Source organism: Vulpes lagopus, chromosome 12, assembly GCF_018345385.1.
Source record: "Vulpes lagopus strain Blue_001 chromosome 12, ASM1834538v1, whole genome shotgun sequence".
Classification (NCBI taxonomy): Eukaryota; Metazoa; Chordata; class Mammalia; order Carnivora; family Canidae; genus Vulpes; species Vulpes lagopus.
In genome coordinates, this window is record NC_054835.1 from 55,359,770 (window position 1) to 55,375,070 (window position 15,301).

Below are 15,301 nucleotides of genomic sequence, written 5' to 3' on the forward strand. Positions count from 1 at the left end.
AGAAGAAAAAATGTATTCGTCACCATTGGAGTGGAATATATTAACTCCTTACTCCAAAATCGACAGTGAAAAGAATTCATCCTTTGGGCACTACTGATAGAATCATAAAATAATGCAACTGCTCTAAAAAATAGTATGGTGGTCCTCAAAAAATTAAACACAGGACTACCATGTGATCCATCAATCCCGCTTTAGGCTATATACCCAAAATAACTGAAAGTAGAATGGAGAAGATCTATTAGCACACTGTGTTCATGTAACAGCATTATTCACAACTTCTAAGAGGTGGGAACAACCCAATGCCCATTAACAGATGAATGGATTAAAAAAAAAAAAACAGATGAATGGATAAACAAATGTAGTACTTAGATATTTAGGAATATTATTCAACCCTAAGACGGCAGGAAATCTTGCCACATGCAACACAGATGGACATTATGGGAAGTGAAATAAGCCAATCAGAAAAAAGACAAATACTGCATGACACCACTTATATAAGGTCTCTAAAGTAGTCAAATTTATTGAGACAAAAAATAGAATGGTAGCTAAGTAGGGGCTGGAGGAGGAAGAAATAAGGAGCTGTTTAATGTGTGTAGAGTTTCAGTTCTTTTTTTAAAAAATTAATTAATTTATTTATTTATGATAGAGAGAGAGAGGCAGAGACACAACACAGGCAGAGGGAGAAGCAGGCCCCACGCAGGGAGCCCGATGCGAGACTCGATCCCAGGACTCCAGGATCCTGATCCTGGGACTCCAGGATCGCGCCCCGGGCCAAAGGCAGGCGCCAAACCGCTGAGCCACCCAGGGATCCCCGAGTTTCAGTTCTCAAAATGAAAAGTTCTGGAGACCTATTGCCCAGCTGTTGAACTGTACATTTACAAATAATTAAAATGGTAATTTTAATGTTTTCACCACAATTAAGATCTTTTGGGTCATTTTGTAATAAATTTTGGGGGGCATCTGGGTGGCTCAGTCAGTTGAGTGGCTGCCTTGGGCTCGGGTCATGATCCTGGGGTCCTGGGATGGAGTCCCGTGTCTGGCTCCCTGCTCAGCGGGGAGTCTGCTTCTCCCTCTCCTTCTGCCACCACCCTCCCATGCATGCTCTCTCTCTCCATTACTCTCTCTTTCAAATAAATAAGTAAAATCCTTAAAAAAAAAAAAAACAGTGACTTTTAAAAGTTTCTACCTTACGGCGCCTAGATGGCCCAGTCGGTTAAGTGTCCACCTTCCGCTGGGGTCATGATCTCAGGATCCTGGAATCAAGCCCAGAGTCCAGCTCCCAGTGCAGCAGGGAGTCTCTTCTCCCCCGTGCTGCCCCTCCCCACCCGTGCTCCTTCTCTCTCTCTCTCTCTCTAAATAAATAAATAAATAAATAAAATCTTTTAAAAAGGGACGCCTGGCTGGCTCAGCAGTTGAGCATCTGCCTTTGGCTCAAGGCGTGATCCTGGAGTCCCAGGATCAAGTCCTGCATTGGGCTCCCCGCATGGAGCCTGCTTGTCTCTCTAGCTATGTCTCTCATAAATAAATAAATAAAATCTTAAAAAAAAAATCTTAAAAAAAAAAGTTTCTACTTTGTTTGAGGAAAGCATTAGCATCCTAGAAACTTAGGCTAGAAAGCAAAGGCTTTTGGTGAATGCACTAACCTCCACCACCCTCTTATCAATGGGTCCCCAACCTGAGCAGCAGCCTCCAGCGGGGGTCCCCGCCCTCCAACACCCTCCTCCTCCCCTTCCAGCCCAGTCATCCCTGCTGCAAACTGGCGGTTTCTCCTCCCTAATGGGGTTTTGTGCAATTCAGAGATTTTCATAAACTGACACTCTTATTTGTATAGGCTTTAGTGGAAAGGAGATCTTGGTAGTAAGAAACCCAAGACCTCCCTTAAGTCTCAAACAGGTTTTGACTCCTAATTCCCGGGTTTTACATATTTTCCTAGTTTACTACTTACTAAATTGTGAATAAGACTTCAGCCCCTTTTACTATTCAGCATTCTTAGAGTCTGAATTATTGTTTTTTAAGATTTTATTTTTAGGGATCCCTGGGTGGCGCAGCGGTTTAGCGCCCAGGGCACAATACTGGAGACCTGGGATCGAATCCCACATCAGGCTCCCGGTGCATGGAGCCTGCTTCTCCTTCTGCCTGTGTCTCTGCCTCTCTCTCTCTGTGTGACTATCATAAATAAATAAAAATTTTTAAAAAGTTTAAAAAATATTTTATTTTTAAATCATCTCTACCCTCAACATGAGGCTTCTGGACTGAGCCTTAAAGTCCTATTTTAGGGGTGCCTGGGTGATTCATTTGGCTAAGCGTCTGACCTGGTTTCCATGAAGGTCTTGATCTCAGGATTGTGAGTTCAAGCCTAATGCTGGGCATGGAGCCTACTTAAAAAAAAAAAAAAAAAAAAAAAAAAGTCTTATTTTAGCTTTACATTTCAGACTTGTTCAATAAAATACAAAATAATAAAAAATAAATAAAAAGTAAAATTGGAGTGACTGGGTGCCTCAGTTGGTTAAGCATCTGCCTTTAGCTCAGGTCATGGTCCTGGGGTCCTAGGATGGAGCCCTGCATCCGGCTCCCTACTCTGTGGTGTGCCTGCTTCTCCTCTCCCTCTGCCCCTCCCCCCTACTCCAGCTCTTGCCACCCAGGCTCTCTTCCTTTCTCTCTCTCTCTCTCCTCAAATAAATAAATAAAATCTTTTAAAAAATAAATAAAAATACAAAGTAAAGGACAGCCCGGGTGGCTCAGCGGTTTGGTGCTGCCTTTGGCCCAGGGTGTGATCCTGGAGACCTGGGATTGAGTCCCATGTCGGGCTCCCTGCATGGAGCCTGCTTCTCCCTCTGCCTGTGCCTCTTTCTCTGTCTCTCTCTCTCTCTCTCTCTCTCTCTGTCTCTCATGAATAAATTTTTAAACAATTAAATTAAATTTAAAAAACAAAGTAAAAGTCTCTAGAACCCAGAAAGAAGCATTTATCCTATATTTTGGGGGCCTGGGGTTTTTCTTTTAATTAGTTTTTTTAAAGTAGGTTCTGCATCCATACCCAATGCAGGGCTTGAACTCAACCCCAAGATCAGGAGTCACATTCTCTACTGAATGAGTCAGCCATATCCTATATTTTTGGAGGCACATCGTTCATCCTCTGTTGATGAAGGGAACTTTTTTTTTTTTTTTTAGGATTTTGTTCATTTATTTCTGAGAGACACCCAGAGAGAGGCAGAGGGAGAAGCAGGCTTCCTGCAAGGAACCCAATGTGGGACTGGATCCCAGGACCCCAGGACCACTACGGGAGCTAAAGGCAGATGCTCAACCACTGAGCCTTGCAGGTGCCCTGCTTTTGTGTTTGTTTGTTTGTTTGTTTGTTTGATCAGAAGATGCCTTCTGGGACGCCTGGGTGGCTCAGCAGCTCAGCAGTTGATTGTCTGCCTTTGGCTCAGGGTGTGATCCCGGAGTCCCAAGATCAAGTCCTACATCAGGCTTTTTGCATGGAGCCTGCTTCTCTCTCTGCCTATGTCTCTGCCGCTCTCTGTGTATGTCTTTCATGAATAAATAAATTTTAAAAACTTTTTTTAAAGAAGGATCCCTTCTATTAATGTAGAAACAGAAAATCACCATTCTTCAACCCCCAAATTCAGGCAAAGATCAACAAGACATGCTGATGAAAACCGTTCAGTGAAAGTTTGCTGGGAAGTGGGCAGTGTGACAAAGCATAATCACCCCCTCTACCTTACTTCTTAATCACAAAGTAAATAACATACTTTTACAATGGAGAGACACGGCAGTCACTTCCTTAATAATCTCTAACAGTGAGGCAGCTGATATTGTGTGCCACCCAATAAAACACACCCAGCCCCATCTAGAACTATCCTTGCCAAAAATCTTTCGCCTAAAGCTAATCAGGCTTTTAGCCATAACTTCCAGTTTACAGGAGGCTAAAAAACACACAAACAAAATCAATTCCAATGACAGCATTAAGGAGCAATCTTGGGACATTCTGCAGATCCACTGCCCTGTCTCTTTAAAAGGTCAAGGGTAAAAAAAAAAGAAAGAAAAAAAAAAAGTCAACGGTAGGGGGAAGGGGAGGAGACTTCTAAAGTGAGATCAAGATATAAAGCAATCAAATGCAATGGATTGGACTCAAATTCAAAAGGAAACGGTTAAAAGAAAGCTTAAGAAAAAGCAAATGGTTATAACAGGCATTTTGGGGACAATTAAGAAATTTTAATATGGACTGAATCATGGATAGTAAGACATTCGTGTTCATTTTCTTTTTAAGATTTTATATATTTATTCATGAGAGACAGAGAGAGGCAGAGACACAGCAGAGAGAGAGGCAGGCTCCATGCAGGAAGCCCGATGTGGGACTCGATCCTGGGACTCCAGGCTCACGCCCTGAGCCAAAGGCAGCCACTCAACAGCTGAGCCACCCAGGCATCCTCATCCCTTGGGGGGCTGTTCTTGGGAGATGCATGCATCGAGGGATGAAATGTCCTGGTCTCTTAAAACTTAAATTCAAATAAAAAGATGTATAAATAGGGATCCCTGGGTGGCGCAGCGGTTTGGCGCCTGCCCTTGGCCCAGGGCGCGATCCTGGAGACCCCGGATTGAATCCCACGTCGGGCTCCCGGCACATGGAGCCTGCTTCTCCCTCTGCCTGTGTCTCTGCCTCTCTCTCTCTCTCTCTCTGTATGTGACTATCATAAATAAAAAAAAATTTAAAGAAAAAAAAAAGATGTATAAATACATAACATACATAAATAAAATGTTAACTCTTGCATCTAGGTGGTAAAAAATACAAGTGATCTTTGTACTCTCAACTTTTTTGTATGTTTGCAAATATTCAAAATTTAAGGTTCAGGGAGGGGCGCCTGAGGGGCTCAGTCTATTAATTGTCTGCCTTCAGCTCAGGTCTTGATCTCCCCATCCTGGGATTGAGCCCCAAATTGGGCTTCCTCCTCAGTAGGGAGTCTGCTGGTCTCTCTCCCTCCTCCCTCTGCCCCTCTCCACTGCTTGTTTTCTTCCTCTCTCTCTCAAATATATAAATAAAAATATTTTTTTGAAAAGGTGTGGGGGGGCACCTGGGTGGCTCAATCACTGAGATAAAAAGATAAAAATCTTACAAAAAAAAAAACTTTAAAAAAGGGGGGGATAATTTCTCTTATTTTTAATTTTTTTAATTAAATTTTTTAAAAGATTTTATTTATTCACGAGAGACACACACACACACACAGAGACAGAGAGAGAGAGAGAGAAAGAGAGGCAGAGACACAGGCAGAGGGAGAAGCAGGCTCCATGCAGGGAGCCTGAGGTGGGACTTGATCCCTGGGCTCCAGGATCAGGCCCTGGGCTGAAGGCCGTGCTAAACCACTGAGCCACCTGGGCTGCCCATATTTTTATTTTTTAAAATATTTTATTTACTTATTCATGATAGACACAAAGAGAAAGAAGCAGAGACATAGGGAGAAGCAGGCTCCATGCAAGAAGCCCAATGTGGGACTCAATCTGGATGCTCAACTGACTGAGCCATCCAGGTGCGCCTGGGGAGAAAAATAATTTAAAAGTAGCCTATTGAGCAATCGCCTGGCCCTGGGGAGAGACCAGGCCTAGCAACTATCCACCTGAGGGGCCTCTCTGTCAGTTAGAGAGGTAGTTGACAATAGGTCTTTAGAATGGGCACCAGACTTTTTGGATCACACATCCACTATTTATCATTTAACTTATTTGTAAAAACACGTCCCACTCTAGAATAAGTGATGTTCATTGTCAAACACAAAAATAGCAGATCATCAGGCTGGAGAATATACAGTCCACTTTGGAGGCCCATCGTTAAGCAGAGAGTGTTTGGCCGGTTTAGTCAGTAGAGCAAAGTACCCTTGATCTCAAGGCTGTGGGTTTAAGCCTCATGTTGGGCATAGAGCTTACTTAATAAAAAAAAAAAAGGAAGCCAACAGGCAATGTGTTTCATTCCTCTGGGGGTATCTTCAACCCTCCTAATCATGTTTAGAAGGTTCTGACAATGAGGAAAGGAAAGGGCTGCTAAGCCCAGTGAGTCTGTGGCTCTGTTGCCTCAGGGCTTGGGTCTTCTTCTCCAGGAGGGTGCCTCACTCCCCCTCCCCCAGTGGAGTGGGGTATCACCTACCCAAGCCCTCTAATGGATGGTGCTGGCAGGCTGCTCTCTGAGCTCCTATTTCCCAGAGTGGACTGAGCACCTACTGGAGTAGCCCAGGCCCTGGGTACTTGTGCTGCCCTGGCATGCCCAGACCTGAGTGCCTCAACCAAACTGGGGCTCCTGCCACAGTGCTTCCAAATCTAGGAGCCAGCCTCTCCAAGCACCTGGCCTGTGCAGAGCAAGGTGGCAAGGGTGACTGTGGCTCATACAGTTGCAGGCAGCATTCGTGTGTCAATGGCACTTCCATATCCAGTCCCACCTACTCCCGTGATCACTCTGAGAGCTGGCAGTGCAGCTGGCAGATGAGAGCGCTGACAGTTGGGAAGCTTTGTGTGGCAATCCCATTTGGTTTCAGCCACACTTTCATTGAGCATCTGCTATGTGCCAGGCACTGTGCTAGGTGCTGGAAATAAAAAGATAGGCTAGGGATCCCTGGGTGGCGCAGCGGTTTAGCGCCTGCCTTTGGCCCAGGGTGCGATCCTGGAGACCCGGGATCGAATCCCACGTCGGGCTCCCAGTGCATGGAGCCTGCTTCTCCCTCTGCCTCTCTCTCTCTGTGTGTGTGTGTGTGTGTGTGTGTGTGACTATCATAAATAAATAAAAATTAAAAAAAAAAAAGATGGGCTAGAGAGTGTCAGTCATCAGGCCTCACTGTCTAGTGGGGAAGAGAAGCCCCTAAATAGATCATTTCTTTCTTTCTTTTTCTTTTTTTTTTTTTTTTTTCTAAATAGATCATTTCAAGCCAGTGCGGCAAATGACAAGAAAAAGCCATGCCCTGGGCTGGGGGGGGGGGGGGGGGGGGGCGGCGGGCAGGGGCTACCAGCTACAGGGACCCATAATGCAACTAAGGGTAGTGCAGGGAAGTCAAGGAGGCTCTCTGGGGCATGTGACATCAGCACAATGCCTTCAAGTACAGGAAGAATAAATCAGGCTGTTTGGGGGCAGACGGGAGGGAGGACAGAGACACTGGGAGCAGAGGTACCAGCCTCCAGCAAAAGCGTGGTGGCAGCTTGAAGCTGCATGGTTTGGGCAGGGCTACCCACGGCGGGTTGTGTGGCCTCGTTGGCGGGTGGGAGCAGAGTAGACCAGGTCGAGGTCATGGAGCAACTTGAGAGCCTCCAGCTTGAACACGTGTGGCACTTGAAAGATCTCAGGCAGGGGTCAGATCCGTGAACCGGCTTGTCAAGAACAACTATTAACAGCGTGAGTGTCTGCGCGCTATCAGGTCGGTGCTGGCCCCTTGATGGGTATTGCCTTGGAAGGAGGTTTAAGTACCTTGCCTGAGGACACTCGGGCGCGGTCCCTACTGGGCTCTCCCGCTGGACACACACGTGGAGGGGGGTGGGGGTGCTGCGCGGCCCCAGCGGATGGCAGACGGGGCCGGGGCATCCCTGGCCCGGTGCCTCGCGCCCGCAGGAAGCCACGCGCACGGTCGCCTGCCGTCGGGGCAGGGGCGCTGCTCGGCGCAGCGTCGGGAGGTGGGCGGGGCAGGGGGCTGGGAGGCCACCCCGGGCCGGGGCAGCCGGGCAGCCCGGAGGAGGGGGGAGGCGCGGCGCCCGGGGCTGGACGGGGGGGGGGGGTGGCTCCTCCCCCGCCCCCGCCGCCGTGGGTCGGGGCGCGGGGCCGGGCGCCGCGGGAGCCGCAGCCTTTTCCGGGGGGCGGGCCCGGCAGCGGCGGCGCCCCGGCTCCTGCCCCGACAGGTGCGCGCCGCGCGCAGGAATGCGACGGGCCTGACTCACCAGCGCCTCCTTCCCACCTGCGGCCGCCCCATAAAGCGGTGCCCCCCCGCGGCCGCCGCCGCCCTCCGGACCGTCCCCGCTCGCCCGCGCCGCAGCGGGAGCAGCCGAGCGCAGCCCGGCGCGGGGAGGGCGCGAGGCCGCGCCGAGGTAGGTCGGCTCCGACCCGGGCGGGCGCCGGGGGCTGCGGCCCGGGGCGCGGGGCGCGGGGCGCGGGGCGCGGGGCGCGGGGCGCGGGGCGGGCAGTCGGGGGTCGCCGGGCTGCACCCCGCCCGCGCCTCCCGTGCCCCGGGACCGCCTGAGCTGGGCGTCCAGGCTGGGCCCCGGGGGCCAGGAGGGCAAAGCGAGTGCCCACCCCAACTCCGGGGACCCTTTCGGGAGGGCCGGGCGGCTTTTGTTTGCTCAGCTCTTCCCTTTGTAAAGGCTGGCAGGCCTTGGCCCCATCCGCCCGGGCAGATGCCGGGGCTGCCAGGGTGTGCCCAGGGGGCGGCTGGGGGCCGCCGGGCGGTGGAGCTGGAGAAGGCGCTTGGTCTCGAGACCTCGGGGCTGGAGGGCCGCAGGGAGAGAGGCCTGAGCGTGGGGTGGGTGTGCGGGAGAGGTGGGCAGAGGCTAGGGGGTGGCTGGCAGGCCTTCTGGGCTGGGCCCACTGGGGTTTGCAAAGAAGGTGAGGGGAGCGGCCACCCAGCCGCAGAGGCTCTCCATGTTTGGCCGGGCCTGGCCTGCTGTGTGCAGTTCCATGGTCCATCTGGGGCCTGGGGAGTCCCTGATTCCCCTCTGGGCCAAGCACTTGCCTGCTGAGGTCTGGGGAGTCCCTGACGCTCCTCTTGGCCAAGTACATGCCTGCCCTCCTCCCAAAGTCATCTCAGGACACCCTTCCTCCAGGAAGCCCTCCTGACCTCAGTCAGCTGCCTCCGGCGCTAGGCCCACCGCTTCACCCTCCTCCAGTGCTTGCCCCCTCTCCCACTCAGCTCCTGGGGCCCTCTGGCTGTGGTGCAGGGACCTCCGATGGCTTTGATGGCTTCGGAGAGCGGAGAGCAGGGGCTGGGCTCCTTCCCACCCCGCCATGACCTTGCCACACCCAGAGCCCGAGGATCTGACTGAACCAGAAGTGAAGGCTGAGAGTCTGTGTCCATCCTGGGGGCTGAGAAGAGACAGCTGGGGGACAGCGAGGAAGGGGTGCCTGTCTCCTTGGCCCCCATTTCCTTGGGTGATAGAACAGCCAAGGGGCCAGGGGCTGGGAAGGCAGGAGGGGCGGGGGCTGTGGTGGCAGGTACAGGTGTGCTAAGCAGGGGTCCTGTGGGATGGCAGGAAGCGTGGCTGTGGTTCTGGAAGAGCTCCCGGGGTGGCCCGCGGAGTGCAAGTCCTGAGGACCTGGCCCAGCCTGCGGCCACAACTTCCGGTAAGCCCATAGTCCTAACTTTTCCGTGAAATCTCATTGTTTTTAATACTGACAGCTACTTTTAAAACTTTTAAAACACAAGTTGAGTCAAACCAGACACTCTTGAGTGCATAACCAGCCCCCTAACTGCCATCTTATGGCCTCTGAGGATAACATGGAGGTTAGCGCCGGGGCGGGGGGTCTGGATGGCCCTCATTTGGTTGGAGCTCCCCGACTGCTGGCTGTGGGATGAAGAAGTCCTGCAGCCTTGTGCCCCATCTGTGTCTCCTCATCTGGGAAGTGGGGGTAATGCAATCATCCCCCCCTGGATTCCCGGGCAGAGGAAATACCAATCACGTAGGTGAAGTGCTAGGCGCCTGCCTGCTGTGTGCCCAGCCCTGTGGGCTCAGGAGGGTGAGTAAGAGCCGGGTTCAGCCCTCCAGTCCCTGAACTTGGTGTGTTATGGTGCCCCCGGGAGGTCCAAGTTTGCAGCCTGTATTGTGTAGCATATGGGTGTGGTGCCTACACCCCAAGGCTGCAGAAAAGTCATTTCCCCCAGAGACTCCTCCACCTTGGCTGGCTCAGGGCTCCCTTACCCTAGGTCCCTTGGAGGTGACAGCTCCTCCCCAGCCTGTGGATGTGTTGGGGCTGCTAGTGGTCTCCTGGAAGCCACATGCCTTAGGGGGAGGGAGGCTATGCCTTCCTGCCCCCTTCCACAGGCTTCCCTAAACCTAGAGGGAAGCTTAGTGGGAGGGCCTTAGGTCTGCACAGCCTGGGGCTGCTGCTGCCCCGCAGGCCAGGGACTGAGGAGCCGTCCCAGGAGGAAGCCAGTGAGCATGCAGGGACTGGTCCTGGAGAAAGAAGCCAGGGCCCTTATGTCTGCCCTCAGCTCTGCAGGCCTGGTGTCTCTGCCAGTACCTTCTCTTCCTGAGGCAGCAGGCCACCCCATCTTTTTTTTTTTTTTTTAGATTTTTCATATATCTATTCTTAAGAGACACAGAGAGAGGCAGAGACATAGGCAGAGGGAGAAGCAGGCTCCCCACGGGGAGCCTGTTGCGGGACTGGATCCCAGGACCCCGGGACCACGACCTGAGCCAAAGGCAGATGCTCAACCACTGAGGGACCCAGGTGCCCTGGCCACATCTTTTTAAAAGGCTCTCAGTGTGGACGCCTGTGTGGCTCAGTGGTTGAGCAGCTGCCTTTGGCTCAGGGTGGGATCCCAGGTAGGGGGATTGAGCACCGCCCCCCCCTGCGTTGGGCTCCCTGGGGGGGGCCTGCTTCTCCCTCTGCCTGTGTTTCTACCTCTCTCTCTCTCTGTCTCAGGAATAAATAAATAAAATCTTAAAAAAATAAAAAATAAAAAGGCCTCAGGGCCTCAGGGCCAGTGCCTGCCCTGAGGTCACCAATGAGCTGAGATGGTATAGTAGCAAGCCAGAGGCAGACAGTCTTCCTGGGGAGCCTGACAGTGTGTGTGTGTGTGTGTGTGTGTGTGTGTGTGTGTGTGTGTGACAGAGACAGGGAGGCTTGTCATCTAGCTCCAGGCGAAATTCTGAAAGGATGATCTGCACAGGCACCCCAAAAACTCAATTCTGGTGCAGCCAGGGTAGGGGGCAGGGCAGGGGACCCCACCAGTGATGGGCTAGGCAGTCATTGCACAGCCTAGCTGAGTGCAGCCAGCTCCCCGCTCCCCTCTGCAGGCACCAGACCTTGGGAGGGCACCCCCTCCTCCTGGCCCCACTGCCTTCATCAAAAGAGCAAGACAGAGAGGGGCCAGGCCCTTGAGGGGTGGCCCCCTGTCAGGTGAGACCTGACCCACGCCTACCGGGATCTGAAAGCAAAGGTGGAATAAGCCTTGCCCTGCCCTCAAGGAGACCAGCACAAGAGACCTGGCATTAGGACAAGCTCAGAGCCCGCAGTCCTCAGTGACCAGAGGGTGGGGCCTCCCTGGGGCAGGTGTAGGCCTTTGGGGCCAGTCACTCCAGGGATGGCAAAAGGAGTTAGGGGCCCTGGACCCTGCCACTTGCAGACTGGGTGGCCTTGGAAGGTCACTGAAGCTGTCTGAACCTCAGTTTCCACCCCTCTGTGGTGAGAATGCTGGAGCTCTGAACTGGCAGGCACCTGGGCTGTGGAACGTCTTACGTCGGTTATTGCTGTTATACAGAAGGAAGAGGATGGCAGGACCGAGTCCCCACCCATGGACCTGGCTGCTGCTGGCAGTCCTGATGACTGTCAGCTTCCCCGGGGAAATGGGTAAGTCTGGCACCCCTCTACAGTGCCCTTCTGGGCGGGGGCACCCCTTTCAAGGCACTGCCCTCACACGGAGGCTTCCCACAGGGTGTCTTACCCCGACACTCATTTGGCCATTCAACAAACAGCCACGGCCCGCTTTGACGGCTGGGGAGCAGTGAGCCTGAGCCTGTGGCCCAGAGCACCGAGGGAGGAAGACCTGCTCTAGAGGAGGGAAAAGCTGCCCACTCAGAGGACTGAGGCACTTGCAGGGTGGTTTTTTAATGGGAATTTGGAGGAATTCTTCTTTTTTTTTTTAAGATTTTATTTATTTATTCATGAGAGACACAGAGAGAGAGAGAGAGAGGCAGAGGGAGAAGCAGGCTCCATGCAGGGAGCCCGATGCAGGACTCGATCCAGGGTCGGGTCTCCGGGATCACGCCCTGGGCCTAAGGCAGGCGCCAAACCACTGAGCCACCCAGGCGTCCCTGTCCTTTTGGAATTCTTTTTTTTTTTTTTAAGATTTTATTTAGGGCAGCCCTGGTGGCGCAGCGGTTTAGCGCCGCCTGCAGCCTAGGGCGTGATCCTGGTAGACCCTGGATCGAGTCCCACGTCGGGCTCCCTGCATGGAGCCTGCTTCTCCCTCTGCCTGTGTCTCTGCCTCTGTGTGTGTGTGTGTGTGTGTGTGCATCTATGAATAAATAAATAAATTATCTAAAAAAATATTTTAAAAAAATAAAATAAAATAAAGACTTTATTTAGGAATTTGGAGGAGAGATCGGTGACACATCCGTCACCTGCTCTCTCTGAGTGCCTGCAGTGCGGAGCCAGCTCCTACTGATGAAATTTTGCCTGTCAGAGAAGGCTGTGTTGATAGCCTGAAGGAGACTGTGGAGGGAATATGGGCAATCCCCTGAGGCCCCAGCAGAGCCAGTGTTAAACACTGACAGTGCATCATCACCCAGAGCCCAGGAGACACCCCCACTGCCGTGTGCACTGAGTGCACACAGTAGGTCCTCACTGTGACTTTAACTGAACAGAACCAAAGGGAATCCCAATAACCCCTAAGGAAACTCCAGCACTTTCCTTCATTCATTTACTAACAATTTGCTGTGTGCCGGGCTTGGGGTAGGCACCAGGAACCAGCATTAAACAAGACAGACATAGTCTCTTGTCCCCCGGAGAAGCAGGGAGGGACAGCCAGGGTGTCCCTACCCACGAATGAGCCAGTACCTCTTTCTCAGCCCGCACCATCCTTCCCTCTGGACTTGAGTGGGGAGCTCAGGTGTGAGACCTGGCTCTCCCCAAGCTGGGCTCCCTGGGCAGACCACCCGCCACTGGCCTCCACGCCCTCCTCTGTAAAGTGGGAGAGAACCCTCACTTCTCTCCAAGGAGGATGCATATGGGAAAGGGCTTGGTCACTGGTGAGGTTCATCTCAGTGGGTCTGCGTATCTCTGCCCTCCAGCGAACCGCTGCAAGAGGGCCCAGGTGAAGAGCTGCACGGAGTGCATCCGCGTGGACCAAGACTGCGCCTACTGTGTGGATGAGGTGAGCTGCTGTCGCAGGCCCTGGCCAGTTCCCCAAGCTGGGTGCTCCGCCCCACTGTGCCCCACCCCGGGGCTCTGGCCGAGTCCATGCTTGCCACACCCTCAGTCCAGCCTCAGACCAGGCGGGTGTGGAACAGTCAAGGGTCAGGATAGATCCAGGGCTGGGACAGCCAGGGGATGGGCACTGCCCCCCGTGACCCTATCTGTTTGGGCCAGATGTTCAAGGAGCGGCGGTGCAACACCCAGGAAGAGCTGCTGGCTGCGGGCTGCCGGTGGGAGAGCGTGGTGGTCATGAAGAGCAGCTTCACTATCACAGAGGTGCCCGGAGTGGGGGCCAAGGGAAGTGGGCCCACCCATACTCGAGGCTGGCTGTTTACAGGGGACCGCTGTGCCCACTGGTCAGGCTGAGAGGCTCCCCCATCAGGTCCCTGGAGTGACCCTCCAGCCAGCTGTCCCCCTCCCCTGGACACAGGAGATCGAGATCAACAAGACCCTGCGGCGCAGCCAGGTGTCCCCCCAGGGGCTGCGGGCCCGGCTGCGGCCAGGCGAGGAGCAGCACTTTGAGCTGTTGGTGTTTGAGCCCAGGGAGAGCCCTATGGACCTGTACATCCTCATGGACTTCTCCAACTCCATGTCCGACGATCTGGACAACCTCAAGCAGATGGGGGAAAGGCTGGGTATGTCTGGGCCAGCGTAGAGGATGGTGAGGTAGGGAATGGAGAGGGTGGCCTCCCCTAGCCTGCTGGGCCCCTGCTCGGGAGGCCAGGGCTCAGGATAGCTGCACCCACGCCACAGGGAAGGATAGGACATCTGAGCCCCCCCAAGAACTCCTTCCCCATCCATTCTGAAGTGGAAATCCCGGCCAGATCCCAGTCACCCATCGCTCAGGACTTTAGAAAAGGCCCAGGCTGGGTGAGCAGCCAAGCCTTCTGGCCCCGACAAGGAGCACAGCCATGGCCACGAGGCTGAAGTTCTTCCCCGGCCCTGCAGCCCGCTGGTCCAGCCCCCTGGCTGCCCCCTCCGGCTTGCCCCATGCCTGACTCTGCCCCGCCCCGAGGCCTGTCCCCCCTCATCTGCACCCAGAGCAAGGGCCATCATGAGCATGAACCGATGTTCACACATGAGGGATTGACAGAAGCTTACCCTCCCTCCACCTTCCCAAGCCAGCCCCTGGCCCCTGTGCTGCTGTGGGGGCGTTGGGGCTCAGCTGCCCCCTCTTTTCCCTGTTGACACCCAGCCCAGGTCCTGAGCCAGCTCACCAATGACTACACCATTGGATTTGGCAAGTTTGTGGACAAAGTCAGCGTCCCTCAGACAGACATGAGGCCTGAGAAGTGAGTGATGTAGTGGGCAGGGGTCCCAGCCACACCCGGCCACGGGACTTGCCTCCTCTTCACCAGGGGCACCCACAAGGGCTCTGGTGGCAGCAGGCCCATGGGACACTTTCAGAGAGGGTGGACACAGGGGCCTGGGGTCTGCTGCCCTGCTGACTCTGTCTCCCTCCTCCTCTGCCCAGGCTGAAGGAGCCCTGGCCCAACAGCGACGCCCCCTTCTCCTTCAAAAATGTTATCAGCCTGACGGAAAACTTGGAGGAGTTTCGGAATAAACTGCTGGGAGAACGGATCTCAGGCAACCTGGACGCTCCCGAAGGAGGTTTTGATGCCATCCTGCAGGTGGCCGTGTGCACGGTGAGTGCCGGGGAGAGCCCTGCCCGCCTAGACCAGGGTTGTGCTTCTCTGCAAAGACATGAGCTGCCCGTTAACCTGCTCTGGTGCCAGGCCGTGACCCAAAGACTGGCTGGCGAAGCAGACATGAGTTCTGAGGTTCTGGAATCTTCTGTTCCCTGAAGCCAGCCTACCATCAATCTCTGTGCTAATGCCAGTCTTCCAGGAGACCCCCCAGTCTCCAGCTGCACTGGGCAGCTGAAGAGGACAGTTTTTATGTGCACAGCAATTTTTTCATTTTGAAAATAATATACCCATCTTATAAACAATTTGGAAGACAAAGGACAGAAATTGCCTGTAATTTCAGCACAACCAGCCAGCCTACCACTTGACATCCCACCAGCATATTTTGTTCCCTGTTCCTTATTTTATATAGCTGCAATCAGTGTACTTATAATTCTGAAACTTGCTTTTTTTCCCCCACGTGACAGTACCATGAGCATTTTTGCTTGTAATACATAGCTTTCCAAATCACCCCATATATTTCCTAACTGCCACGCACAGCTGTATCTATTTTAACCAGGCTTCT

General features: G+C 53.4%; 1 protein-coding gene across 8 annotated transcripts in view; it reads left to right on the forward strand.

The window, feature by feature from the left end:
* The first annotated feature begins 7,125 nt into the window (after nt 1-7,125).
* ITGB4 (integrin subunit beta 4) overlaps nt 7,126-15,301 on the forward strand; it is a 30,810-nt gene continuing 22,634 nt past the window's right edge. For 4 of the 8 annotated variants that reach the window (XM_041725619.1, XM_041725622.1, XM_041725623.1 and 1 more), the window contains exons 1-8: nt 7,718-8,046; nt 9,205-9,295; nt 11,436-11,524; nt 12,967-13,049; nt 13,265-13,366; nt 13,521-13,725; nt 14,286-14,382; nt 14,565-14,736. In XM_041725619.1, coding sequence (XP_041581553.1) covers nt 11,446-11,524; nt 12,967-13,049; nt 13,265-13,366; nt 13,521-13,725; nt 14,286-14,382; nt 14,565-14,736 — 738 coding nt within the window. In that variant the 5' untranslated portion in view covers nt 7,718-8,046; nt 9,205-9,295; nt 11,436-11,445. Of the gene's footprint in view, nt 7,386-7,716; nt 8,047-9,204; nt 9,296-11,435; nt 11,525-12,966; nt 13,050-13,264; nt 13,367-13,520; nt 13,726-14,285; nt 14,383-14,564; nt 14,737-15,301 lie in introns of those variants that run through there. The other 4 variants (XM_041725620.1, XM_041725624.1, XM_041725621.1 and 1 more) reach the window with 4 other exon arrangements.